Source organism: Eschscholzia californica, unplaced genomic scaffold (assembly GCF_041429995.1).
Source record: "Eschscholzia californica isolate CP2 unplaced genomic scaffold, dmEscCali1.0.p SCAF_2, whole genome shotgun sequence".
NCBI lineage: Eukaryota > Viridiplantae > Streptophyta > Magnoliopsida > Ranunculales > Papaveraceae > Eschscholzia > Eschscholzia californica.
This window is the reverse complement of record NW_028238309.1, coordinates 9331870-9358841: the sequence shown is the minus strand read 5'-3', so window position 1 is coordinate 9358841 and position 26972 is coordinate 9331870. Positions and strand designations below refer to the sequence as shown.

At 36.8% G+C, this 26972-nt stretch overlaps 4 protein-coding genes and 1 long non-coding RNA gene across 8 annotated transcripts in view; 4 read left to right on the top strand and 1 right to left on the bottom strand.

Annotated features, from left to right (window-relative positions):
- The first annotated feature begins 7137 nt into the window (after positions 1–7137).
- Positions 7138–11363, top strand: LOC147556019 (Calcium-dependent lipid-binding (CaLB domain) family protein). 4 transcript variants are annotated; one of them, XM_086663746.1, is made up of 5 exons: positions 7138–7370; positions 8143–8287; positions 9042–9140; positions 10843–11188; positions 11305–11363. In XM_086663746.1, the coding sequence occupies exons 2-4, from the start codon at positions 8177–8179 to the stop codon at positions 11146–11148; spliced, it is 516 nt and encodes a 171-aa protein (XP_086519872.1). In that variant the 5' UTR covers positions 7138–7370; positions 8143–8176; the 3' UTR covers positions 11149–11188; positions 11305–11363. The 4 variants fall into 4 exon arrangements, with proteins under 4 accessions (XP_086519872.1, XP_086519871.1, XP_086519873.1 ...); XM_086663745.1 differs by having other exon boundaries at positions 10843–11363; XM_086663747.1 differs by having other exon boundaries at positions 7174–7370; positions 7982–8287; positions 10843–11363.
- A 2176-nt stretch (positions 11364–13539) lies between these two features.
- The window catches only part of LOC147556005 (uncharacterized), a 121183-nt gene continuing 107750 nt past the window's right edge, over positions 13540–26972 (top strand). Inside the window, exon 1 of the mRNA XM_086663743.1 lies at positions 13540–16503. Within this exon, the coding sequence (XP_086519869.1) occupies positions 13896–15458 (1563 nt within the window). The 5' untranslated portion in view covers positions 13540–13895 and the 3' untranslated portion in view covers positions 15459–16503. The remainder of the gene's footprint in view (positions 16504–26972) is intronic.
- On the top strand, positions 18836–19393 carry LOC147556018 (uncharacterized). The gene has a single exon (XM_086658566.1). It carries the CDS (start codon positions 18836–18838, stop codon positions 19391–19393), a length of 558 nt encoding a protein of 185 aa, XP_086514692.1.
- On the top strand, positions 19461–25987 carry ALKBH2 (oxidoreductase, 2OG-Fe(II) oxygenase family protein). The gene is made up of 4 exons (XM_086663744.1): positions 19461–19836; positions 22632–22748; positions 22842–23034; positions 25539–25987. Exons 1-4 carry the CDS (start codon positions 19624–19626, stop codon positions 25775–25777), a joined length of 762 nt encoding a protein of 253 aa, XP_086519870.1. The 5' UTR covers positions 19461–19623; the 3' UTR covers positions 25778–25987.
- Positions 23475–24309, bottom strand: LOC147556017 (uncharacterized). The gene is made up of 2 exons (XR_015235104.1): positions 24180–24309; positions 23475–24091 (listed from the first exon to the last, which is right to left on the bottom strand). It is a non-coding gene; the product is annotated as an uncharacterized LOC147556017 (long non-coding RNA).

The following is a 26972-nucleotide window of genomic DNA, read 5'->3' as shown; positions in this document are numbered from 1 at the left end:
ACATAATATCAACAAAAAAAACTTTCTAATCGGGTCAAACTTTCCGAACAAAGTCAAATCCCAACCTAGTTTGGGACTAACATGTCAGTCTGGCCCATCTAGGTGGTTGGCTGACCCACCCCGATAAACACCACTAATTTGTAAGAGAAACGTTAATCGTAAATAAATACTTACAACAAGTGACCATATTTACCGATCGATTTAATACATCCTTGTAATTTTAGAGAAAACCCCTTCTTAAGATTCATTAGTCAAACAAGCACATTAATTTTTAAGAATCAATTTGTACAAATAGAAAATATGCAACATTTGTTATATATGTTAACATCAAACCTCTTCTACAGGTGATTGAAAAACTACTACGAAGATAGATCTATTTATAGAGAGACAAAATACATGATAATTGCAAAAACTACAAATGCCTTGAAGATCGGGAGGAAATTGAACAGGTAAAGAAACCCTCTAATCTGGTGTCTAGAACATACTAGACATGTCTGTCTGCCTTCATATGAGGGGGCGGTAGGTTGTGGTCTTATGACAATACTTTGGTTATATCATTTTTATTATGGACTATAATAACCCTTTAATTGTGTGAACAACAAAAAAACCCTAACTTAGACTGGCCAACCACTATCATTGTTGCCTCCACAATTTATAAATACAATTCTAATTCACCCCACACACAAAAAAAAAAAGTTTTGCATAATTATTGGTCCCCCTGATATGTCTAAGATACTATTGTAAACTTTTTCTAGTTTTAGTAAGAAATTGTTTAAAGTTTGACTAATTACAACTTTTTAATGATGTTTTTCAATTAAAATAGAAATAATTTGTATTTTATCATGTACTCCAATACAAAATTTTAAAATACCTTAGTTAGAGGTTTTAATTTCATACCTAATTTAATCTTCCCAAAAGAAATTTTTCTATTTTTGGATCTCCCCCTATGTTTCTACTATATTAGTTTGTGACCCCACAGAAACAAATGATGAAATAAATAGAAAAGTTCCATTGTTGTTAGTATAATAAGGGGCCAACACAGTGAGTTCATACCAATATACCACATTTCACATATGGTAACTGACTATTGCAATAAATTTGGAGTGTGATTTCGTGAGTTCCCGTTCATACGGTGAAGTATGATTTTGAGCTTGCTAAGTTAAATATTGATCTATCATGACCAGTCTAAAAATTAATCGATTGATCTGGATGGTACATACCGGAACTCTGAACGCACGAGCGGAACTCTGAACACACGAGCGGGACTCTGAAACAAGCTAGAGCTTCGTCACCTGACTCCTCGAATGAGAGGTCGATACGAGCCTCCTAGGCACCTCGAGCTCTATCAACCCTTCAACCGAAGCTCTTGAATTGAAGGTTTGCAGAGATAAGTTCGACACTCTGAGCTCTGCTCTGCCAACTGAGATCAATGCCGGTTACGCGGAAGGTCAAATAGTGCTAAATACCACATGCCATATCAAGAACATACGGTTATGCAACTATGATTAAAAAGATTCCACTGATGGCCTTGTCACATGACCTCTGTTAAGTCGGTGCCTAACCACCGTTATAGAAACACAGGTTTGTCGCGAAAAGAACCCAAGATGTTCTAAAATGAAATGTCAAAATCATGAATTGAGGAAATAATAATGAAATGTCAAAATCATGAATGTTACATTTCTAAAATGAAATAATAACCGATTAAAATGAGGGATATATATTTTTGCCTAGTGCTAGAGAGAACATGGCCAATTTGAATTAATTTCAAAACTTACACCTAAGCTCACCTCTCAAAATGAGCTGCCCTAAGTTCTGGTACCTTTTGGTGACTTCAGTCTCACCAAATTATAAGCTCACTGAGAATGCTACTGTGCTCAGCAGGGTGACCAGTAAAAAAAAAACCCAACCCCCCCCCCCCCCAAAAAAAAAAAACCAAATCAGACTCGGGCTCCCTCCCTCTCGTCTCTCCCTCCCTCTCGTCTCCCTCTCCCTCTCAATCTTTAAACCAAATCGAAACCCTAGCTCCAATGGTGATTGATACATAACATCAAAACTTGCTCACCTCCCTTATCTCTTTCTCTCTTTCGGTAGGAAGTTATTCAAAGAATGTGACACTTGTTGTGCTCTTCATGAAACGTACTACTGATGTTATGTATCAATCACTATTGAAGCTAGGGTTTCGATTTGGTTTAGAGACTGAGAGGGAGAGGGAGGGAGCCCGAGTCTGATTTGGTTTTTGGGGTTTTGGGTTTTTTTTTAATCCTTGATGTTCAATCTTGAACGGCTAAGATCTTGGTCAAAAAATTCAACGCCCAGTCCAGTCCCTGCTGACTGGACTGGGCATTTTACTGGTCACTCTGTTGGACACAGTAGCATTCCCGCTCACTCTAATGCTCAATTTCAGATCAAGATACCCTTTGTGATAAAATCCATCATAATTATGGATACCTGTACTTAGGGGTGGGATTTTGGTCCAGAAACTCGGAACCCGCCCACGACCGTCCGAGTCTGAAGGGTCCGTGACCGTCCGATGCCCGAATCGGTCCGTACCCGCCCGGCCGAAAGATCTTAAGCAGACGGACGCAGGCATAGGTCTTTACCCGGTGGTCCAACCGAGTCCGCCTGTTTATATCGTTGCCCGACCGAACCCGTCCACACCTGTCGATTTATCCTACCTGTTATACCCGCCCGCCTATATGATTGATTTTAAGCCTTTAGATTTGTAGAGTTAGCTACAACCATTAGATTTCAATAGTAAAAATAAATAACCTAGAAATCATTTTTCTTAATCTTGTCTTCGTCGTTCTACTTCTCTAGTCTCTATCTCCTCCAAAATCTCAGTATCTCATCAATAACCCGAGAATCCACAATAAACCGATCGTAATCCATGAGAAGAAACATAGAAACCGATCATAATCCATGAGAAATCTCAATGCTTATCTTGCGATTTTGAATTCATTTACTTTTTAGAATTGTAAAGTGGGAGTTTTAGAAAGTTGTATTTAGCGACTAAACATTTTAAATTTCGAATAAAAGTTTCTTTATTTGTTCATTAGTGACCGGTGTCCGCGCGATCGATACCCGGTTTGCCTGACTATCAAAACGGTCACAGACGGGCACTTTCTTGGAGAAAAATTCGAAATGTCCGCCCGTTTTGTCCAGATGTCCGAGTGGACACTTAGGACTCGTGTCCCTTCCGCCCGGACCGGATGAGTTAGTGTTCGTTTCCCGCCCGTCCGGACCGGATGAGTTAGTGGACACTTAGGAATCGGTATTTTGGTACTCAATTGAGTTATCTAATGTTACGTTAATTTGTAAATCTAAGTTAAAAGATCACTTCTATTGCTTTAGTTAGATTATTAACTTATTAGATAAATGTAAAAAATCATGATATGGAAGGATGTCCTTAGAAAATTGTTTTGTGCTTGTGTTGTATCTCGTAAGGCCATACACATTACAAGTAGGAGTTTACTTCATAGAAACTTTATGCTTGCTCTGTGACTCTGTCTAGCATGAAATCTTAGTTCCACCCATAGATCTGCACGGTTTTGTATTTAACTCTTACATACATCAGAGGATTGAATCTGTTCATGTCTTTTTCTTTGTTAAAATATGATTGTCTTCTCTCTTTTGTTTTGGGAGGATGTTTATCTCTTGGACGGAAAAAAGAAATATCTTTTTAATTTATTTGATTGATTGTACTTGCTCTAACGTTTTGCACTTGAATTTTTTTTTGTCTTTACACTGATATTGTAGTGGTCTTTATGTGTGATTAGTTATCGACATCAATATTTTGTGGGGACTGTCAACAGAAAAAAAAAAATAATGTGTGGCAATTAAGATACAGGTAGTAGTGTACATCAGTAGTAGGGGTCATGGGGTCAGCTTAATGACGCAATGAGCAAGACCTTTGCTTACGTCGTCTCAGTCTCTTGATGGGCCTCCCCAATTCCAAAGTGTTAGCTATCAGGTGTAATGACCCCACCATTATTCCCTTCCTGTAGAAAAAGGGCAAGATTCTATTTTCCAATTTTTTTTTTATGAAAGATTTTCCAATTAGGTGGTACTCTAGTTTTTTTTTTTTTGTTGAAATTAGGTGGTACTCTAGTTGAATTAATATGAACAACAATTTCAGTGAACCAAATCTTAATGATTTGAATCTGTGATCCAGAATTCCAGATAGTATCTTTTAGAAGTTTCCACTAAGGGAGAAAAATGGCCATATCCAAGTGTGGATTATTAATCCAAGTGATGATTTTTCTACGGACCAATGGGTATTAGTCCAAATAGAATTGTCGAAATAGAGATGTCTTTGATATGGAAATGTATTTTAGGACAGCTCTGATTTGCAGCTCGTTGGGAAAAACTTGCGTAGTTTACATGAGTGAGCTTAGTGGCCTGGATACGACAACTCGGGTAACTTTTAATGTTAAAAGTTTGTATGGAATGATTGATTAACTAGACAAACATTTCATAGTTATTATTCAGGTCAAAATATGTTTGAAGACTAAACTATCCTTCATACAACTAACTTTCTAATTTTCTCTTTGGACTTTAATACAGTATATAACTTATAACCAGATGCTGAATTTCCATAAAATTAACACATTGAAAATTATTTTTCAAATATCTTTCTGACAAGATTTATTTTCGAACTTCTTTTCCTAAAAACTAGCTCCAGAAAAAATGTCAATTTTATTTTGCAAACGGTGTTTGCAAATCTCACAAATTTTGTTTGTAAAATCCAAACTCGGTAGATCTCACAAATTTAACTTGCAGACCTCACAAATTAGATTTGTAGAACGTAAACTAGACTGTTGAATACGCAAACTAGGTTTGAAGGATGCAAACACAAACTCAGATTTCAGATTTTGTAAAATGAACTTGGAAATTTAGAACAAAAAAAATAGCCCCAATGACAAAATTGAGTAAAATCGTGGTAACCACCAATTGATGTTACATGTATACTTATACGCAAAACAGATATGTAGTTCATCTGCCGAGTCAAATCATCTTGCTTCAAACACCTAAACAGTATTTGCTCAAAAGATGATTTTGATTGAATGTTGGAAAAATCGGTTCGATTTTAGAAGGTTTTATCGGTTTGGTTTTAGAAGGTTTTATAAGAAGAAATTGTTAATTCAAAAGCGGATTCAAAATCATCATCGTTGTTGTTTGAGTAAAACTCAAATTCGTCGTTTTGATTATTGAATTTGTCTGTTACTTTAATGGTGATATATAAAATATGATATATGAATAGACAATGAAGCTAGGGAAATCACTCTTTTGTTCTTCTTCCTCTCTGAAAATCGATTGATGAATGGAAGACTAAGAAGAAGGATATAAATTTTTATTTATTTTTTGAGTTAAGTCACCGTCTGGGAAGATGAATATTGCCTCCAACCATATTTTGTCAACTTGTAATTTTGACCAAGTCTTGAGGGAAAGACACATGGCCTTAATTTAACTTTGGACATTGCTATAAAACTTTATAAAAGAAAATGAATTTTAATGTGTACGTAAATCTAATTTAGTTTAATATACGTAGGGGTATTTTCTTTTTTAATAAAAAAATCCAAAATGACAATTGAAGATATTATTTTACAATCACAAATATTCATAATAAACATGACATTTTTGTTATCTCAAAAGACTACTGACATTTTCTGTAAGAAAGACCCAGAATACTCCCCTTTAACTGGAATCAGTGAAACCCAATTTTTTTACACGTAAAAGTACGAAAGAGTCCCACGAATTCCTCTCACTCACATGACACTCTCCCAAATCTTCATGAATTCCTCTTTAATTTCAGCTCAATAAAAAAATTTAATTCTTTTGTTATTTATTCAGTTTATTATTTGAAATTATACTTTCGTTCTTTATTTGTACATTTTTGAAAGAATAACACATATTTCGACGTCTTTTTAGTTTACGATTTTTTTCAAATCGTTGTAATTTGCTAACTTTTTAGGTTAGAAAAATATCTTTAATAAAACAAGAAAAAAATGGTACGTAAAAAATAAAAAATAAAGATGCGTCCGCAGAACATTAGTGATGGTAGCATAGAGCATCTCTAATGGGACACTCTAAAAATCTAGTTGTCAAGTGTCAGTGAAGATTCTCTTTCTTAGCATCTTCAATGGGACACTCAATCTCTACACTTTGAGTGTCACACATGACTTTTTGGAGTTTTTGTTAAAAAACCATCTCCAATGGAACACTTTGTTAGACACTCTAATATGAGGTGGTTGAGTGGGTTATCATTATGATGGGATGAATATATTAAACTTAATTTGTTACTGTAATGAGAGATTTTTGGTAACAATATCAATTTCGATATTAAGAAATTTTTAGTTGCTTAAATTTAGTATTTCGAATAGAAATAATTAGTTTGGGTTGAGACAAAGATAATTGATTATGATACAACTCAAAGAAGGTTTTCAAATATATATGAGATAGAGGGTTTAGTGAGAGAAAATCAAGATGTTTGAGAGAAGAAAAGGGAGAGAGATGAGAAATTTAGTATTGATTTTGAATAGAAAATAATTGGCTTGGGTTGAGATAAAGATAGTTAACTATGATACAACTCAAAGAAGACTTTCAAATATATATGAGAGAGGGGGGTTTAGAGAGAGAAAATCAAGATGTGTGAGAGAAGGGAAGGGAGAGAGAGAAGAGAAATCTAGTATTGATTTTGAATAGGAGATAATTGACTTGGGTTGAGACAAAGATAATTAATTATGATACAACTCAAAGAAGATATTCAAATATAAATTAGAGAGATAGAGGGTTAGAGAGAGAAAATCTAGATGTGTAAGAGAAAAGAGAGACGTTTGCTTGTTCTGAATCCAATTAAAGGGTTTAGGAGTGTGGTATATCATGTGTTACTGAGTTTGGTTGAGGAAATTAATTAGATACACTCCCAGGTACTTTTGCTTGTTCTAAATCCAAAGTAAAATTGATTTGACAACCTTGGGAGCATGAAGATTTTTTGTGCGTCATCGAAGATAGGGGTAGATATTGGAAGCTGGTCATCTTTAGGGGGTCATTTTAGTCAATTGGTCATCTTTAGGGGGCCAATATAGAATTAACCCAAAAAACAATTAAAAAAAATACTCCGACTAATTTCATATTTTCAAGTACAAACAAAAGAAAAAGGTTTCTCTAAATTTTAAATAAAAAAACAATAAAAAACCTAATTCGATATAAGTGGGAAGTAAGAAGGGGGTAAAAGGGCTAAATTCCCCCCTTCATTTTTCTGCATTTCAATTTAGGAGAGAGAGAGAGAGAGAGAGAGAGAGAGAAGGAGCTAGAGATGATCATCCTTACCGGCTGACCTTTACAAAAATTATTCCTTGATCAGAAAATTGGTGAGTTTCTTTCTCTTACTCTTCATATACTCTAAAATTCTTCTTTCTATTTGCTTTCCACTTACTGTATTTTCTTTCTCTTAATCTTTCTAAAATGTCCTTCTATTATACTATAGTAGTCGGATTTTTAGGTCATGAATTTGGAGCCCTAAAATGGTGGGTCTATTCTTCTTTTTTTTTTTCGCTTCTTTGTCTTTAGCTCTTCTCTTTTTAGGGTTTACTCAACTCTCTCTCTCTTAAAAGATTGTTTTTCTATTTTGGGTAGCTCAACTAGTAGCTTAATAAATCCTTCTGCTTCTTTGATTTTTCAGAATTCTTCAATTTGTGTTTAGAAATTTAATGTTTTATTTAATTTACTTTAGCATTTTAGCTTTTCATTCAGAATTTTTCAGGAAATAATTTAATCAAAACCCTTTTTGTGTTGTGAAATTCTCATTTGCTGTAAAAACAAGATTATAAAATCATCAACTTTTGGGCCAAAAAGAAAAAAGAACAATTGGACCATATAGATCGTATCCATAGCAATCCAAACAAACCCTAACTAGGATTTTTATAGTATTTTTTTATTTTGAATTATTAAAGTTATTATACTTCACTTTTTTTTTTGACAGATGAGTGGTTCCTGGATACTATTTCAAATTTTTGTTTAAGGGTTTTCTTGTTCTTGATGAGATTTTTTGGTTTTACATCTGGGTTTTTTTTTTCTTGGACTAAATAAATTTTGTAATTTTTTTAGTAGAAGATGGTGGTTTTGATGTTGGGTTTTATCTAGGTTATGTCTTATTAGAAGGAAAGCAGATACATAAATGGATGAGGCTGTTCATCTGTTAAAAGTGACTGTTGTGCAAGGGAAGCAACTTGTTGTTCGCGATTTCAGAACTAGTGATCCTTATGTTGTGATCAAGCTAGGGAATCAGGTATATCCTTTAGCTTCTTCTTCTATTTGTTTTTCCTCATTATCCATCATTTCGTTTATGGTCCAAATACAGCTACATTTATTATGAATACATGTTAGATTAGGTTCTCTTCCGAAGACTTGTAAATTTTAAGACTGAATCTTTCAAAGAAGTAAGAGCAAGTAATTGGGATTTCGGACTAATCTCAAAGAATTGGTATCAGTTTGTGAAAGTCCAAATGGTTTAATCCCATGAGTTCCGAATAAACTCTTTTTGGAGTTATATTTGGTTTTTGACTCAAACAATTCTCTGGTTACCTACGTTCTCCTCGGTTTTTGTTGCTACTTGTTCAGAGTTAACCTACAAATTGCGTCATATTTCTACAAGCTGAACTTCTCTTTTAGTTCAGGAACTATTTGTTATATCTTTCTTGCATTGGGACTTCTTTGTTCTTATGAGTTTCTAAATCTGATAATGAAAAAGTTTTGTGTTTGATGATCTTAATGGACCTTTTGATGCATCCTCTGTAGTTCTGAATAGATAGAAAGGACAGCACTTTATTGTTTTTCCCGAAATCTCCATACAAACTGCTTAAGTAGTTTAGGGGAGATATTAGCATGAAGCACGTATTCTTGCTTAGTTTGAACACCCAAATAAAGGAGTATTGATAGACTAAACATTCACTGGTTAAAAGGTTATCATAACAAGTAAAAAATGAATGCCAGGATTAAGTTTGATTAATCCTATTTCTGAAAGTAAATATGATCTGCAACAGGTTCTGAAGACCAAGGTTATAAATAATTGTCTTAATCCCGTTTGGAATGAAGAGTTAACTTTCACCATTTCTGAGCCTAATGCTGGAGTCCTAAACTTGGTAAGCTCCTCATTTGCTGAATATGTTTCATCCAACTTCATATTATGTGTAAAAGATTTTATTTTTGGATTCCTGTTAGTAAGACATGAAGCTTAGCTGGGAATGTTCGTGATGCGGATTTTCCCCTTTCTACCTTCCTGTGTACTGAGTTATCTTTCTAGTCATGGTTTATTCGTTTTATCTTCTTGGATTTGTTGTTCTCAGCTGGATTTGGATCAATTCCTTCACACTCATTATTCTTGAAATGTCAAAGTAAAATTGAATGTATATCGCTATAAGGTAACAATATGGTGTCTTACGTTACAAAGACTGTTGTATGTATATCAATGTCAGGCACTTGTCGAAGTGACAGGTACGACAAGTGAAAATATCGCATCACGAGGATACTTCTGTATACATATATATATATATATATATATTTTATGAATCTTATTTAGTTATTAGATCCTAATTTATACTTGCGATTTGATCGACTATCATCACGTAATACAGAAGGAGAGTTAACATAGACTAGCATATAGGTCCTATTGCGATCATGTTCTAGTACAGTTAAGATGCATGTACAAAATCTCCATGTCGCACACGATAACGACCAAGTGACTAGAGTATCTGAGAGACTCTCGTAGTTTGGGGAACGAGTATCCGCTACAGTTAACATGTTAAAAAGGAATCCATATTACTAGCAAGTAGCAACTTATGGTATAGTTAGTTCAAAGAGTATCTATACTATCCTGCTACTTGAATAGTTGATTTGACATAGGTCAGAAGGTCCGTGGACTTATTCAATTTAGAAGAAGGAAAAATTTCATCTTCTCTGTAATATTCCTTTGTATAATGTTCTATTAATGGGTCAGTGTACCAAACAGATGTGTATTTGCTGTACCACTCGCAAGCATAAGATAATATACAAAACTTTTGTGGCTAAAAATTTGAGTACAAGGTTAGAAGGTCGAATGTAAGGGAAAATGCGGACACATTTATCTATCTGCGGACTGCGATCATAGTAGATTATTGCAGTTTAAAACAACTCCGTGGAAAAAATCGGGAAAATGCTGTAACTAAAAGTTGAAATGGATAAGTGTAACATTATCAAACTAATACCAATAAGATTCCCGGCAAACCCTTAAGACCTGGGGAGGTTGCTATGTGTGACTGCAGTTGACACTTTTCGAGATCAACTATGAGATCTCAGAATAATCTTTATAGCTTGAAACTGTCGAATTTTTCTCAGTTATTCATGGTAAATTCGACAAGAGAGCATTTAAAGGTTTCACGAGATGTTCTCTTTATCTGTTTTGCTATGACTGATCCGCAAACGTGAAATTAGGCGATTTGGAAAGGTTGACCTGCGGTACATAGTCTTTATCAACCTGATGACATTAATATTCAAAGGTGACCAAGCTTGAGTCTTAAAATGGTCACCTTATTCATTGAACTATCTCTGAGACACCATATATAATTCTGTGTGTTGAGTCTGTCTGATATAGCTTAAAGCATTCTTCTGGTTCAATCTATCTCTCATATGTTTAAAGCATTTCTCATGTCCTATTCTTTGAGCCTGATGAAAGTAGTTCTTTGGATCATCATCACCTGTTTATTTCCCGACATTCTTACTTAAACATAGCTCCTGTTTCCATGTTCAATAACCCTTGAGAATCTTGAAGTTCTGACTTCTACAACATATTTGTTACATTTTGAACAGGAGGTGTTTGACAAAGACATGTTCAAATCAGACGATAAAATGGGGAAGGCGCATCTTAGCCTTCATGAGATCAAATCGGCAGCAAGGATGAAACATGTCCTAAAGATTTCAGCAGGTGAAACAAAGATCAGAACAATAATTCCCAACAGCGATAACTGTCTTGTTAGAGAGAGTGTTATAAGTTGTAGAGATGGAGAGCTTGTGCAGGAAGTTTGGTTGAGACTTGATCAAGTAGAGTCGGGGGAAATCGAATTGAAGCTTAAGTTGGTTGATCATCGTTCGTCTCCTCTTACTCCGGCTCCATGATAATGGTAGTAGAACTGGTGAGAAGGAATGAACTGCTGATGTATAATATATTTACTGATTTTAGGTAATGAAATGGCACCATGGATCAGTGAGATCCATGGCCATATTGTTGGTAGCTTCAAAGCCATTAATCTTACCAGTGAGTTTATATGTTAGAATGACAAGAGAACTTCTCAATTAGCATGTTTTTATGTTTATGGAACTTCTTCAAGCTCTCTTTCTTTGTTTGATGAGTTCCAAGGTTAAATGATTTTTAGTAATTCTGATTACTTAGATTTGATGCCTTGGCATAATATGATCCGATAACATATACGTGAAGAAATATGTGGGTGCTTTAGGGAATACAACTTCGAATGGGGGCATATAGATATCGATCATATCAAATATGGCTTGGACCGGCTTAGAGGACAATATAATTTTGAATTCAAAAATCATCTCTTCTCTCTCGTCTCATCCTTCCACCGCCACCTTCATCTCTTTTTCTCCCTCTCCCCTCCCTCTTTCTCTCACCTCCCCTCCCGCTCTCTTGTTCCCTCAAAATGTCATTCCAGACGAGACTGTTCCACGAATGTTCTTCTCCTTCACCCTCCTTCATCGGGCAGGGTCCGACCGAGGAAAACGGCTTGAAACTCGTTGTTCTGAGAGAGCAAGATCAAGGTGGTGGTTTTGGTGGGAGTGAAAAGAGAAGATGAAAGATAGAGAAATCGGGTGTAGTAGTTGTACTTGGGGGTGAAGACAAATATTAGGGAGTTCGGCTAAAATTCAAAGAGGACAATCAGATTTCGCCCAACCAATCCTATATATTTTTGTTTGAGAATCGACAACGATCTACGTTAGTCGTTATAAGACATAGATACATCGAGACGATGTGATAAGTACGAATACTGTCGAAATACTACTGAGTCTGAAGCCCGACGAATTAAATGGCCTATAGCCTACATATAACCTACATAAACTATTTTATTTATACCCAAGTTCAATAATCCAGGATTTGCACTTCCATGGGATCGAATTTGGGACCTCTGCATTGTAGAGTATATGCACTGACCAACTGAGCTACCAGTGGTTGGCAACCAATTCTATATATATATAATTTTTTTTTTTTTTTTTTTTTTTTTGGAATTTCATCTTCATTGATAGACTGGCTAAGCAGTAATGAGATACAAAGACAAGAAGTTAAAATAAAATAACAGAATGACAAAAGGAAAACCACTAATGGGCCAAATATCTTTGGGCCACTGCGTGGACCTCGCCATTACTTCACAGAAGCAAAAAACCAGTTCATTTTGATTTCCTAACCCCTTCCTGGCTATATAAGACTAGATGTGATGAACTCTTAACAAAAAAAAAAAAAAAAAAAAAGACTAGATGTGATGATTCACATGGTGGCCCCCATCCCATGTTGGGAATCCATAGTGGGGTGAACCCTGGAAACAGGAGCATTAAGCAATTAATTATGGCCATGTTTCCATGCACGCCCAAGCAAGTGCCTGTAGAAACATTTCTGGCTCTAGTAAACTCTTCACTACGACCCAAACTGTCCACCGTGTTTAAACTGCTCTTGGCCCCAATTACCTCCGCAAAAACCGGCCCACTACTTTCATGGTGATAACTGCTCTCAACTGCCTCCCACGCCTAACTGACCGGACCGACAACATTCCCAATGGGTGGCGCCGCCTGCTCATCTATTACCTGGTGTGTTTGACCTTCCGTAATTTGGAGAATAACTTCTCTTGGTAGAGGTGATGAGATATGAACCTTAACTTTGAATCTTCCATAAACCGACCTCTTTGATTCTGCCATAAACTCCCAATGGTTGTCCATGATCAAACACTCTATCCGGTAGAAATACGAAAAATAACAAATAAAGATCCTAAAGATCAACGAAACAGGCCCTAAAGACCAACAAGAAAATAACCTTTATTTAAGAACAAAGAAAAAGAAACCCGGCGAAGGGAGGACCCTTCGCCGGAGGAGCAAAGAATACCCTGAAAGAAAAACTCAAGAAAACGGTTATGGGGAGAGAGAAGAGAGAGGAGCAAAGTATAATTCCAATTTTGGCTGAATGTGGTGGCGTTCAATATATTAAAACAACTCATTCGGTCATTTTTATTGGGATTTTGATAAAGATCACATGGTTGGTGTAAAATCTTACTCGTGTAAATTAAATCAAAATAGAAGGGTATTAATGTAAATCGACCAAAATCGGTTAAGATATCCCTACAATAACTAATACCTACGTATTTCTCTCCTTTCCTATGTCATCTCCGACTTTAGACAAGAAAAATCTGTCGCGTCCTAAACCTAGTTAAGATAATGAAACAACAATTTGTGTCAATGTGATGCAGGCGCATAACACGTGGGCCCACGTCCACGCGTGCCCACGTACCGGTCGGCCACAATAGTGGTCCTAGTTAGTTTAGGATTAGGAAATTACCTTATGTTGGTATTTCTATTATTTAGGAGTTTCAATGTTTTAAGTATCTTTAATATTTAGGAATCCTAGTTTGAGTCTATCTAGGAAAGTCTATTATCCTATAAAAGGAGGTCTAGTCTATTTTGATATTCATATTGAAGAGAAAAACCATTGAAGTTAATTAAGTTTTAGTTTATTTATCGTTTTCTTTACAGTTCTTCGTTTATTTTATTGTTCTTATTTTAATTCCGCTGCGTCTACATCAAGTGGTATTCAGAGCCATCAAAATTCTGGATTTTTTTTACAAAAAAAATAAAATATATATATATCTATGGATACATCTCCTCTTGAATGTTGGAAATTTTTTCCACGTTTATCTTGGGATCCTATTCGAGATACAACTCAATTTTATATTGATCGAGAAGATGAAAGAAAAATTCATCAAATTTCTAAAATTCCACTCTTCGAAGGTCAATTTCATATAAATTTCTGGATTCAACACATGGAAGATTGGTTCAGAAATCAAGACGTTCCCGACGAAGATAAGGTTTTTTTGGTTGAGCAACATATGTCCGAAAGAATCTATGAACAATATAATGCCCTGCAATGGAGACTTATTGATCAAGGCATATCGATCATTGATGATTGGGATACATTGAAAAGTATTTTCAGGTATGGTTTTCTTCCTCTCGATGAATGTTTGTCATGTGTAGAAACAAAAATTGAATTGAGAAGACAGTTCTCCGAAGTTACTTCTATCACTAAGATCGATGATATTGAAGGAGAAGTTCAGGGAAAAAGTAACAAAATTCAGTCAATGACGGAGGAGGAAGAAGCAAGTAATTTTCCTTCATCAAATCTAAATCCTAGTCGAGATATGAAACATCAATGTCTGACCAAATTTTATGATTCATATGACATTCCGGGAGACGACATCCTTGTTTCGAATCATAAAATTTTACCGCATCAATTATGTCCCACATCACCTCCGTACTCTTATACACCACCACCGTACTCACCACCATATTCACCATCACCTCCATCTTCTTATTATACACCACCACCGTACTATTATTATTCACAACCTCTTATTTCCATTAACCATGAAGAAGTAATAAAAGAAGAAAAAGAAGAGTTTGAACAAGTTGACGAAGTTGATTACAAAGAAGTTGTAGTTAAAGAAGAAGAAGAACAAGAAGTTGAAAAAGATGATTCCAACTATAAAGAAGTACTAACAGAGGATGATTCCATTGATATTAAACATGAAGATCACAACGAAGTTGAAACTGAAGAAGATGAAGATGAATATTCCCCAACAATAGAAGAAGATAATTTTGATTTTATTTGGGATCCAGGAGCTTTGACAGTTTCGACTCTCCATGATCAAACAAACCTTCATTCATTATCATGGGAGAAACCTATTTCGTATTCAAATTATAATAGTACCCCATGGTCTTCCAATAAACGATCACAACTTGATAATGCTACCACTTTTACGAGGTTTAAAGACAAAATTTCACAAGATAACAGGTATTGGGGAGCTCAACTATATGCAGATAATCAACTAATTTGGCTTGAGACGTTAGCAGATAATGAAGAATTTTGCTACGATCCTTCATCGAGTGATCATAACACAAAGATTGGAGATCATCCCACTTGCGATGTTGACTTTGAATTAGCTTTGGTATTTCATATTTACCCTATTGAAATCTTCTCCGGTAGACAGTTTAAATTCAATCAAATTCATCATGAAAGCAATCTATCAACATCATCGTCGTCTGAAGATTACTGGATGAAGACGAAACGTTTCCTGCTCAAAGATCTGATTACTAACACTGATGTCAATGATAGTTATGTTTTGTTATCTTCTCCATCAATAATTTCTTCATCATAGTATATTACTAAGAAATCAATTGTAAATTCAGTGGAGAGGAGGGAAAAATCAACTGAAACTATTACAAAGATGCCTACATACAAATTAATTGGCAGAGAATCATCATCATCTTCAATGGCTTCATCACATGAAAGTCTTTACTTGAGAAACAGGGAATTAATGAAAGGAGGTGGATGGAGCTTCACCTTACCACACGGGAGGCCAAACATGGGAATATTAATTGGTGTCTCTAACGTGTACGAGAAAATGCTCCTTAGAAAAATCAATGGGATACTTGCTACATTAACAGAAAAGAGTAATGTGAAGAAAAAGAAAAGTATCTCACCACCAGTTCACTTTTTAGCTTCCGGTGAACACGAAATCGTAATATATTGGAAGATGATTTTGGAGGTCCGATTTTTCAAAGAGGATATTTGGTATGTGCAATCTTCTTCATCCCACTAAAAGATGACGGCCGATGTCACAATTTGTTGGATGTTTCTTCACTACTGTGGATTTTACGAATCTCGTCGGGTCAAGGAGTCTGGATTATATTGGGTTCGTTAGTCCATCATTGTCTTCTACCGATTGTCTGCAAATTTCGTTCGAAGTGGGAATTACGGATCGCCATGGCGGAATTCAGAGTATACGGGTGGCTCACATTGTTTCCTTCATCGAAACGGTTCGGGACGAACCTTCTGGGGAACGGGGTGCTGATGCAGGCGCATAACACGTGGGCCCACGTCCACGCGTGCCCACGTCCCGGTCGGCCACAATAGTGGTCCTAGTTAGTTTAGGATTAGGAAATTACCTTATGTTGGTATTTCTATTATTTAGGAGTTTCAATGTTTTAAGTATCTTTAATATTTAGGAATCCTAGTTTGAGTCTATCTAGGAAAGTCTATTATCTTATAAAAGGAGGTCTAGTCTATTTTGATATTCATATTGAAGAGAAAAACCATTGAAGTTAATTAAGTTTTAGTTTATTTATCGTTTTCTTTACAGTTCTTCGTTTATTTTATTGTTCTTATTTTAATTCCGCTGCGTCTACATCACAATGGGTAAAGTGAGTTTACCCCGAATCCATTTGAAATTAGAAGAAACATTTATACTCCCTCTGTCTCATATTAAGAGTCCGCTTTGGAACTCCAACTTTTTTTCATATATTTTGTTCTTCCATTTGTACCCTTATTTATTGTAGAAAAAAGTCTAACATTCAAAAGAGTCTCATATTAAGAGTCTCATTATTCAACCTCACTAAACATTAAAGTGCTTTTATTGCAAAAACAAATTACAACAAATTATAGTTGACTCAAGGTAAGGGCATTGTGGGAAAGTAGATGGATTTTATATGATAAAAAAGGAAGTGAGACTCTTAATATGAGACATCTCTAAAAGGAAAGTGAGACTCTTAATATGAGACGGAGGGAGTATTAGTTTTGAGCTTTCATTTCACATCTAATAAGGATTAGTACCCGACAAATGTTACAGTACATGATTAGAATGAATAAGATTTAATATTCATCGGGGATATCCAACAAGTACTTCGTTTTTAATAGGATTATTTTATAATTTTTAACATTTTAATTTATTATTTTATGTTAATTATATTCTATTTTAAAATTATAATTTATTATTTAATGGTGTGTCCAGCACCTTTTGGTATACCAGTTGCACATCCCTCTTAAAGCTCATGAGATTGTGGGATCAAATCTGGTAAAAGCAGTTTGCCATCACGATTTAATCCATGTAATTTAGGCAATGTATAAAGTATATAATACAATAAATTTGTCGTGCTTTAGGCATCTTTCATGTTGTCGGGCTGTAGACTTCTTTCATTATAATTTAAATCAGACGGTTATCGTGTTCACCACATCTTTATGATATATCAATGTCTTGTAACGACTAACGTAGATCGTAGTCGATTTCTAAAAAAATAGGTTTCTGTTGTAGACAATGAGATATCTCATAACACACATCAAACACGTAAGGCTATTTTCTTCAATAAAAAAAATGTGTAAGGCTATTTTGACCTACTTTCCAATGTTTTGTTTATTTTGTCCCGCTTACACAAGTACTAGGGGTTGTGATTAGGGATGGGAAGCGGTCCGAACAGTCCACGGACAACTACGCATCTGGTCTGGGCGGAACGGGCGCAACTCAAACTTGTTCGTTCGGACAACCTGACAAAACGGACGGGTATTTCGGTTTTTCTCTCTAAAAATGTATGGTTCGTGTCCGTTTTTTAGTCGGACATGCCGGATACAGGTCGGACAGGCACCGGGGTATACATCGTAATTTTTCAAAAAATAAAAGTCAACAAGTTCATCAAACTTAGTGAACAATAACAACAAAATAAAAAACACTGAGATAAACGATCGTCAATTAGAAAGAAGCTTCTCAGGAGAAAATTAAGAGAGAGAAAAACATCGATTATTATTTAGGGTTATGATTTTGCCATTGAGAACCAAAAGAGACATGAGTGGAAGAGAGTCGAAGAGAAGAAAAAAGAAACGGGTTGGACTTCTTCTGATTTCGAGGGTTATACGTCACAACCTAATATAATCTAACACTACCATCTTACTCTAAATATTTAATGGTTCATATTTATTATGGGCGTGTATTACGGACGGATAAACGGACTACCTAAACAGGCGGGACTCGGCCAGTAGAGTACTTAGGCCGCCTTCCCAGCGACGTCCACTAAACATCCATCGATTGGGCGGGTTTTGACGGCTCGATCACCTGACGTCCATGGACCCTTTTGACATGGGCGGATACGGGGCCACGGGCCAAAATCCCACCCCTTTTTGTGATGTTCTTATGGTGCCATCATTAGTAGTAACATACTAACATGTTACTACTAATGATGTTCTGTGATGTTCTTATGGTGCCATCATTAGTAGTATAAATTTGCAAACAGGCAAGGATGACACTGCAAAATGGACGCTCACAAAATCTGGTAATTTCACGATTAAATCTATGTATAATTATCTTAGAACAGGTAGCTCTAGACCGATGCATGATCAACACGACTAGTTCTTCATATGGAACATGAACACGTTTCCTCGTATAAAACTATTGTTATGGAAATGTTGCACAAATAGTCTACCAGTAAAAGACAAAATGGATAAATATATTGGCAACTCCTACTCTTGTATCAATTGCAATGAAAATGAAACGCTAGACCATATGATGTTACACTGCAACTACGCTAGAGAGATATGGTTCCATTTTGAGGTCAGATCGGACCACAATTAAACACAGTTAGTCTATGGATCAAACAATGGAAAATTTTGGATGAGGATACAACTAATTTATATGCCAAAATTCTATGGTTTATATGGAAAGCCAGGTGCGAAAACTGCTTTACGACCAATAAACAAACTCCACTACAGATGATCGCTCGTATAAACAACACTTCAACCACACCTCTCAAAATTGAATCTATTACTACTAACATATGCAAGGAAAAACTAAAGCAACAAAAATGGAGACATCCATCGACACCATTCTTGAAAGTCAACGTAGACGCTTACTTCACGAAACTCTCAGAACCAGCGGGAATTGGATGTATTATTCGTGATGAAGAAGCAAATTTCATTATAGCAGCAGCAGACACAGTTCGGGGTCAAAATGCGGAAGAATGTGAAAGTATGGCGGTTCACTTTAGCATTTTATGGGCCATTCAACTGCAAATCCAACATGTGCACATAGAGAGTGACAATCAAAACTTAATCCAGTACATGAACGGAAAAAGTGATGGTTTACACTGGCAATCCAAACAAGTCATAGCACAATCTCTTGCTCTCAAGGATCAATTCACCGAAATAGCTTTCTCATATGCTCCCAGGGAATGCAACGCCAAAGCCGATGCTATTGCTAAATGGGGTAGAACCAATTGTCAGAAAAGAATTTGGAATGTAGTACCCTCTTTTATTTCCGCTTTAAATTAGATACTTTGTATGGTTGGCTTTTGTTTTAATGCTAGTCTATTTCATCAAAAAAAAAAAAAAAACATACTAACATGTTAGATGAAATCTTTTGAAAGGTGATGATAATGCGGTTGGACAAAGTATTAACCAGCCAAATGCCGCGGAAAAGTAATTGGATGCCATAACTCCATAAGAACTCATTTTGTCAACTAAAACATTCAAATTTCGCGCGATTTATATCTTTGACAAGGATGTCGAAGAGCAAACGATTAGCGGCAAACGAGGACCCTAACCCTAATGAAAAGGGAAAAAGAAAAATAATTGATCTTGGAGAAGGAAGTGAAATCATCTATCTTCCTCGATTTTTACCTTATGATGATTCTTGGAAATGGTTTGATTACTTGAATGAGAATATTCCATGGAACCGACCTGAAATTCGCGTCTTTGGTCGCACTTGCCTCCAGGTGAGCATCCTTCTACATAGTTCAGTGTGTTCTAGTGAAAATTTCTCTTTTTTTTTTTAGGGTTTTTGATTAAGAAGGAAATTGGGCTTTCTTCAATTTCATATGCAAGAGATCTAGATATTAGTAAAAGTTTTAAGAGATAAAGAGGATTTTAACTTTGATTGTAATTAGGGTTTTGGTCACATCTTGAAACTTCTCCCAAGTAGACAAATATGATGTTAAATTTTTTCACCTCTAATGCTAAATTTGTGACAAGCTATCTTAGTTTATAGCTAAGATTAAGATTATCTCATGCTTTAGCCTTTCAACTTGAGTATTTAAGATCATCTATTTAGTCTTCGGCTAAAGTTCATTGGCAGCGAGAATCCCATCCGTAATAGCACACAAACGGAGAAATGATCGACCCCAAAACCTTTGCAAACATAGAGGAGAGAATTGTAAAGACAATTTCATAAACTCCCCCAACCAGACTGGTCGGTCGGTAAATCGTTCAAACCTCCCACACGCTCTTTCTTAGAACCAAAACCAAGAAAGTTTCATTTATTCTCCAATCCAAGCTCCCTCTTTCGTAAAACTCCTGACTCATTACCAAGAATTCCCCTTTAATAATCTGCCAGCTCCTAGAGAAAAAAGAAATGGGGAAACAATCAGGATTAGGTGCTTTGTTATGTTTCAAATCCTTGATAGGTGTCTCCACCTCCTATGAACTTTACTCCAACTGATCTGACTGACCCACCCTTACATGGGATAGATTCGTCTCACCAATATCAGGTCTCCACTCCACGTTCTCCGAGTGAAGATTGAAAAAGTAACTGATAATCTGTCGCTGTGGAAGTAAGCCGAATTTCCATCCCCCTCCTCCAGCCACCTAATGCTAGATTTGTGACGGATGCTAATCTCTTTGAGTCTGAGAAGGCCATCCTTTCAGTTTTCAAACCATCCCTTTTAGTATGTTCTTCTATTTCTTAATTTTTACCTTCTTCCAACAAATCTAACCTGTGAATCTCATCAAGGATGTGAGTCTGACATTGAAGCTTTAGTTCTTCTCCCTCGACCAAATCTTTGGTTTATCCTTAACATAGTGAAGTTTCTTCCACAAATTCGTACCATTAAGCCTATGGGTCGGCATCCCCCCCCACCCACTCACTGACCCACACACCAAGTTTCTACCAGAGGAAAAAAGTTTTGCTCTAACATGCATTATTCCTGTAACCTAATAGGGGGGTTCCCTCTCCTCAAGTTCTCTGTTTGGATTAGAATGGGCGAGTGACCTGAAGCAAGTATGGCGGAGAGTCATCTGTTTTACCCTCGGGACATGGCCTCCCTCTTTTCTGAATCACGAATCTATCCAATTAGCTCATCGTAGGGTTTTCGTGGTTATTAGACCAAGTGAACGCTCCTCCAAGGAAAGGAAGATCGAATAAAAGATTATCATCCATGAAACTTTGTAAGTCTCGCATGCTCGAAGTAACCCTAAACCCATTCTGCTTCTCATAAGCGAACTAGATCACATTGAAATCTCCACCTACGCACCAAGGAATATTCTACTTTTGATGGATATTGTTGAGTATACTCCCGTGAACACCCACATTTGGTAGACAAAAAGGTATAGATCCCAACAGATGATGTATTCTCTGTCAAATCTTGCTATGCTTCCCTTACCAATCGGACGGAGACACCAAGAGAAGTGTACAAGATTATTTGGAGCAATGTAACCCCTTCTAGAGTCAACTTCTCGTTTGGGCTGCTGCCTTGGTAAAGATCCTGACTATGGATAACCTGACCCGGCGAGGAATGATGTGGATGGACCGATGCCCTATGTGCAAGAACAAAATAGAAAGCATATTGCATCTCCTACTTTATTGTCATGTGGCTAGGAGCGTGTGCTTTCTTTCTCAAATCCTTTAAAATTGGATGGGTTTTGCCGGGTTTGATTAACGATCTTCTGTTGCAGTGGACAACTCAAGTTGAGGACGAGCCATTTGGAAAGCCTTATGACACATCATTAAGTGGAGTATCTGGACGACTTGGAACAAAGCAATTTTCATGGGGTGATTGATCTCAATATATTTGATTGTACACTTGATTCAACTGACATTGTTTCTTTGGTCAAGGGGAAAGGAGCTCGCAAAATTCTTAACTCCCATGGAGTTCACCGTGTTTGGGGAAGCTTTGATCGCAACATCGTGTGCATTTCTAAGGGCTTGCTTATTTTCCTTCTCTTTATATATTCATTCAACTGTTAATGGACTCACACGAAGTACTAGAGATTTAAGAATAATTACGATAAAATTTAATCATCAAAACTGCTTCCTGTAAAACTCACAAGTTAACTCTCATGTGAGACTGTTCTCTTGTCAGTCTCTTGATCTTCTTTGTGGGTGTTAAACAAAGGACTTTGGAAGTTGCCCCAACACAGACACCATTAACTTATGTAGTTTATGAACTGGTTTAGAGTTTAAAAGGTGCTTTTGAATTAAGTCCAGTTGTATGTGAATTGGTAAGGTATTTTTGACATGCTCTAATATCTTTACATGATTAGAGTTAGAGGGTATAGGTAACAGTAACACTTCGGTATAGTGGCTTCCCAACTTGGTAACTAGAATTCGTAGAATCTGTTTCAAGATGCAATTGACGAGTTCCCTTTCCTTGAACATTTGATCTGTATAAGAATTTATAAATCTTAGTTTTCTTCTTGCGTGCGTCGTTTTTTGCTTCTCTGGACTTTTGGCGAGTTTCGAGTATAATGATTTGTCTTCTTATTACCATTCAACTCGGAATTATTCTTTCTGCAGCCTCGAGACTCCTGTTACTTCGCGCTCAAAGGGTTGCCTGAACTACATTACAGTGGACATAGACCACTTGCTTATTCATGGGATGATTACGCTCCACTCAAGGACATCTTAACAGCAGTAAGAACACTTCCATATTACCTTCACATTATTACTTAGGTTTTAGGTGTATTTGGCGTATACTTGATTGCTAACTTGACATGTTTTTCCCAGGTACATGATGCTCTCCCTGGAAGTAATTTTAATAGCTTGCTTTTGAACAGATACAAGAGTGGATCTGATTATGTGGCATGGCATTCTGATAATGAAAAGGTGTATGGGTTAACTCAAGATATCGCTTCAGTATCCTTCGGATGTGAGCGTGAGTTCTTATTGAAGAAAAAACCAAGCTCAAAACAGTCAAAAGGTAATACTTATTTTTCCTTGTTTCACTGTTCGATTTTGCTGCATACACGCTTCACATGCACAGTTTTCTTGATGCTACAATCATATTCTTTTAATCGAGGAGAAGAAACAATAAGCTGAAAACACTATACAAGAGAGGAAATTAAACTTGAAATACGACTGAAGAACCTTGAATATTGCAATGTTGAGATCAAGGCTTCCCAATGAACAAAAGAATTAGCATCACTAGTCCTCTCAAAATCCACTCCTTCCCATGGAAAATAGCCCTATTTCTCCCCTTCCAAATAGCCATCGAAGCTAAGAGCAAGTCCAACCCCAGCCTGTCTTAGGCCGAAAAAACCACTTTTTCACCTAAAATTATTGGCCTCAGCTCAGCCTCTAAAATTCAGCTCCAACCCCAGCCTCTCTTGAGGCCGAAAATTTGAATTTGAAATTTCCCAATTTACTAATAAAATTCAATTAAAAAAACATCGATTACAACTAATAATTGATTAAAAATTTAAAACTACTTAAATACGACTAAACAACATAGAAAAATTAATTAAAAATAACTAGAAGGGGTTTCTTGGGTCTCGTGGTGCACCGTTGAACAAAGCCTCTCGCGCCGCTAAAAGCATTTGTTGAGCATGTTCGTCGAGAGACCTAATATCAATCTTCATTAAATCCATCGCATATTGTCGGTTCGCCAAGTCCGTTTGCATCCGTAGAAAATCTTGTTGCACCTTTAGGGTCTCTTGTTGAACCCGTACTGCTTCACTCAAAGTTACTGTTCTTTGTTGGGAATCTTCTTCTCTTTTTTCCCAATATCCCTCACTGGGAGTTTTTGAAGCGGTAGAATGTGTGGATGGTTCGCCAACTCTTGCATTTGCTTTGGCTTGTTTACGGCCAATTGGTCTTTCTTCCGATGGATTGGTATTAGAATCTCTTTTACCGGATGTTGACTCTCCTGGCATGTCTGCCATCCACTTGTTGTGTGTCATCAAAATTTTGTAAACATGTAGGAACCTAAACCCTTTACCTTGATGATTTTTTTTATACATTTCGATAGCTCTTTGTAACTAAAATAAACAAAATATATATATAAGTATATATTATGAATGAAGTGAAAAGATAGAAAAAAGAAATTAAAAAGTTAGAAACAATTACCCGGTCATAATCGTTTTCTCCGCTTTTTGGAACTTTATTTATTATCCTCAAAGTCGATATAAAACTTTGACATTCCGAGCTTATCTCACTGAAACGAGATTTACAACTTCTAAGTGTGCGTTGAAACTTTGCACTCGCATTATATTCATCCGATATTTTTTGCCAAAATACTTTATATTTTTGGCTATTTCCGACAACCGCATCAAATGTTATTTTCAAATAACAATTAGTAAGTAAAATATCTTCATCCGCCCTATACGGTTCCCGTTTAGCCTTTGTCGAAGACGTCCCTCCTTGCACACAAGAATCCTCACATACTTCATAATCATCAACTCCTAATTGAGCCGACGGGTAAGTAGAATTAGGGGACAACATTTCCATATAACTTTGGGTATCGAAATCATTGGTGTCTAATGGATCCATGGGTGAACAAATGAAAAGATCAAAAAAAATTGAAAGAAAGAGAGATAGAAATGGAGAGGAAGTTGCAAGAGATGGAGAGAAAGAAAGTGATGAAGAGGGTGAGAGATGAAATTGATCCAACCCCTATTTATAGGGGTTGGATCGATTTTTGGCCGTTGGATTTGCTCCAACGGCTAGATCTAGCCGTTGGAGCAAATCCAACGGCTAGGGCAGATCCCCAAGTGACCGTTGGAAGCCCCAACGGTCACTTGGGGCTTCATTCAGTCGCCCCTAATGTTAGGGGCGACTGAATGTCCGGCCCCAGCCTCCGCTCCAAGCGGCTGGGCTTGGAGCGGGGGGCTGAGGCCAATAATTTGAATTATTGGCCTCAGCCCGGCTGGGGTTGGACTTGCTCTAAGAACAAACTTCAAAGGTATCTCCTTTTTCCAAATTCTTCTAGCAAGGCATCCATGTTATTCCGTTCCCATACTTGCTAAAAGCTCATGGTGTCATTTTACCCAAGTGTTCATCATGTTTCGCTTTCCTGGTTAGAAATATATTTATCTTATAGAACCCAGAAAAAAAAGCCATCTCCTCCACTTCCCAATCATTAAGGTTCACTCCAAGTCCCAAGTTTCGCACCATCTCATCCGAGTCTTCATCTCCTAGGAGATTTCCTATGTAAGAGTGTATTCCACTCTGATGATCCTAAACCTTTTTATAAGTGGAGTACTTTTTGGTAGTAGGGAAGGACTGAGAAGATGTGAGAAAAGTACCCGACCCGATTTCTGATGTCATATTTAGCTTCCCATGTGACAATTCTTGGTACTTGTGGTACTACTTTTTCTATATGATTCCATATTTTCCGACTTCAGGCCTCCTAAAACTCATGGCTGACTACTTCAAAGGTTACTGAACTTGGTGCTTATAAATTTTTGCTACGTATTTGTTGTTCAGTGCCAGCACCAACTTCTAAATGTGAAGAACAACCAGCACTCAAGAGATCAAAGATTAGCAGCAGCCAAAATGATCAACACTCATTCATGCTGAAGCATGGTTCATTGTTGGTGATGAGAGGGTACACCCAAAGAGATTGGCTACACTCGGTGCCGAAACGTGCAAAAGCTGATTCTATCAGGATCAACCTTACCTTCAGGCATGTACTCGAAGATGTAGAGAGAGAAAACGTAGGGTGATAACTGATAAGCCTAGAGAAATAGTTGATACCTTGCTGATCCACTGATGAAGCTTCTGTCCATAGTACTTGCTTTTTAGTGGCGGCCCGTCGGAGCCAATTTTGTCTGGTATCTCCATTATCTGTGTTAGGGGGTAATGGTTTTTGCATGGTATGATGAATTGAAATTTGTGATATATTTTGTAATGGAGATCTTTTTGTATGACACAAAGATCTTTCACCTTTTTTTTTTGAATCATTTGAATTAATAGGAAAAGGGAGAAACTCTTTCAACAAAAAAAAAAGGAAAAGGGAGAAACTATACAAGGGGAGGGAGCTGGGGAGCTACCCTCCTTAAAAAAAAGGCCTAAACAAGACTAGAGCAACCCGGAGTGTTACTCCAAAATAGCCTCCCAATGCAAAATAAAGTCGAAGTAGGTAAGACTCTTCGCCCAACCTAAGTTCCTGGTCCAATGAAAGAGAAGTCCTTGAACATCTTCCATCTCTAGATCGTTGTTTCCATTACCTTCCTTGAAGATCCTAGCATTTCTAAACTTCCATATGGTCCAAATAATTGCACTAGGGATAAGATCCCATAACTCCTTGCCCTCTTGCCCCTCAAAAAAGGTCATTCCTCCAAAATACTCACAATGGAACTCGGCGTGCACCCAATGGCATTTAGACGTCCTCACAAAATAACTCCACAGCTTACAAGCCGAGCTACAACGCATAAATAGGTGTGCTGAAGATTCTTCTTCACCTTTACAGCAAATGCACCTACTAATGAAGATCATACCACGTCTTCTCAAGTTGTTAATAGTTGGGATTTTGTCTATCGTTGTTGCCCACACACAGAAACTCTCGTAGGAATGGATGGGGACCAAATACCGGTGGCACATGATTTCTCAAAACCAACAGAAGGATCTGAACTGAGCCTGCTATAAAGATGACTGACCGAGAGACAATCCTTTTCGTTATTTACCTATACCTTCGTGTCTTCGACATCAGCTGCTGGTTTGAGAGGCTCCAAACTCCTAAGGAGATGAGAGAAGATGGGGATCTCCCAATCATTCAATAATCTTCGACAATGAACGTCCTGTACTTGAAGCTGCACATTAAACATATCAAACACAGAGGCTGCTTTGTTAATGACAACATGGTATATAGCTTGGAACCGATCCTTAAGGGGTATAGGGGTACACCAACAATCATTCCAG

Bases quoted from the DNA above. Each gene is read 5' to 3' on its own strand.
- LOC147556019 (XM_086663746.1), top strand. From the start codon at position 8,177: ATGGATGAGGCTGTTCATCTGTTAAAAGTGACTGTTGTGCAAGGGAAG. The intron at 8,288-9,041 runs GTATATCCTTTA...GATCTGCAACAG, and splicing joins TGATCAAGCTAGGGAATCAG to GTTCTGAAGACCAAGGTTAT. The intron at 9,141-10,842 runs GTAAGCTCCTCA...CATTTTGAACAG, and splicing joins ATGCTGGAGTCCTAAACTTG to GAGGTGTTTGACAAAGACAT.
- LOC147556018 (XM_086658566.1), top strand. From the start codon at position 18,836: ATGATCGCTCGTATAAACAACACTTCAACCACACCTCTCAAAATTGAA.
- ALKBH2 (XM_086663744.1), top strand. From the start codon at position 19,624: ATGTCGAAGAGCAAACGATTAGCGGCAAACGAGGACCCTAACCCTAAT. The intron at 22,749-22,841 runs GTAAGAACACTT...TGTTTTTCCCAG, and splicing joins TCAAGGACATCTTAACAGCA to GTACATGATGCTCTCCCTGG. The intron at 23,035-25,538 runs GTAATACTTATT...TTTGTTGTTCAG, and splicing joins AAGCTCAAAACAGTCAAAAG to TGCCAGCACCAACTTCTAAA.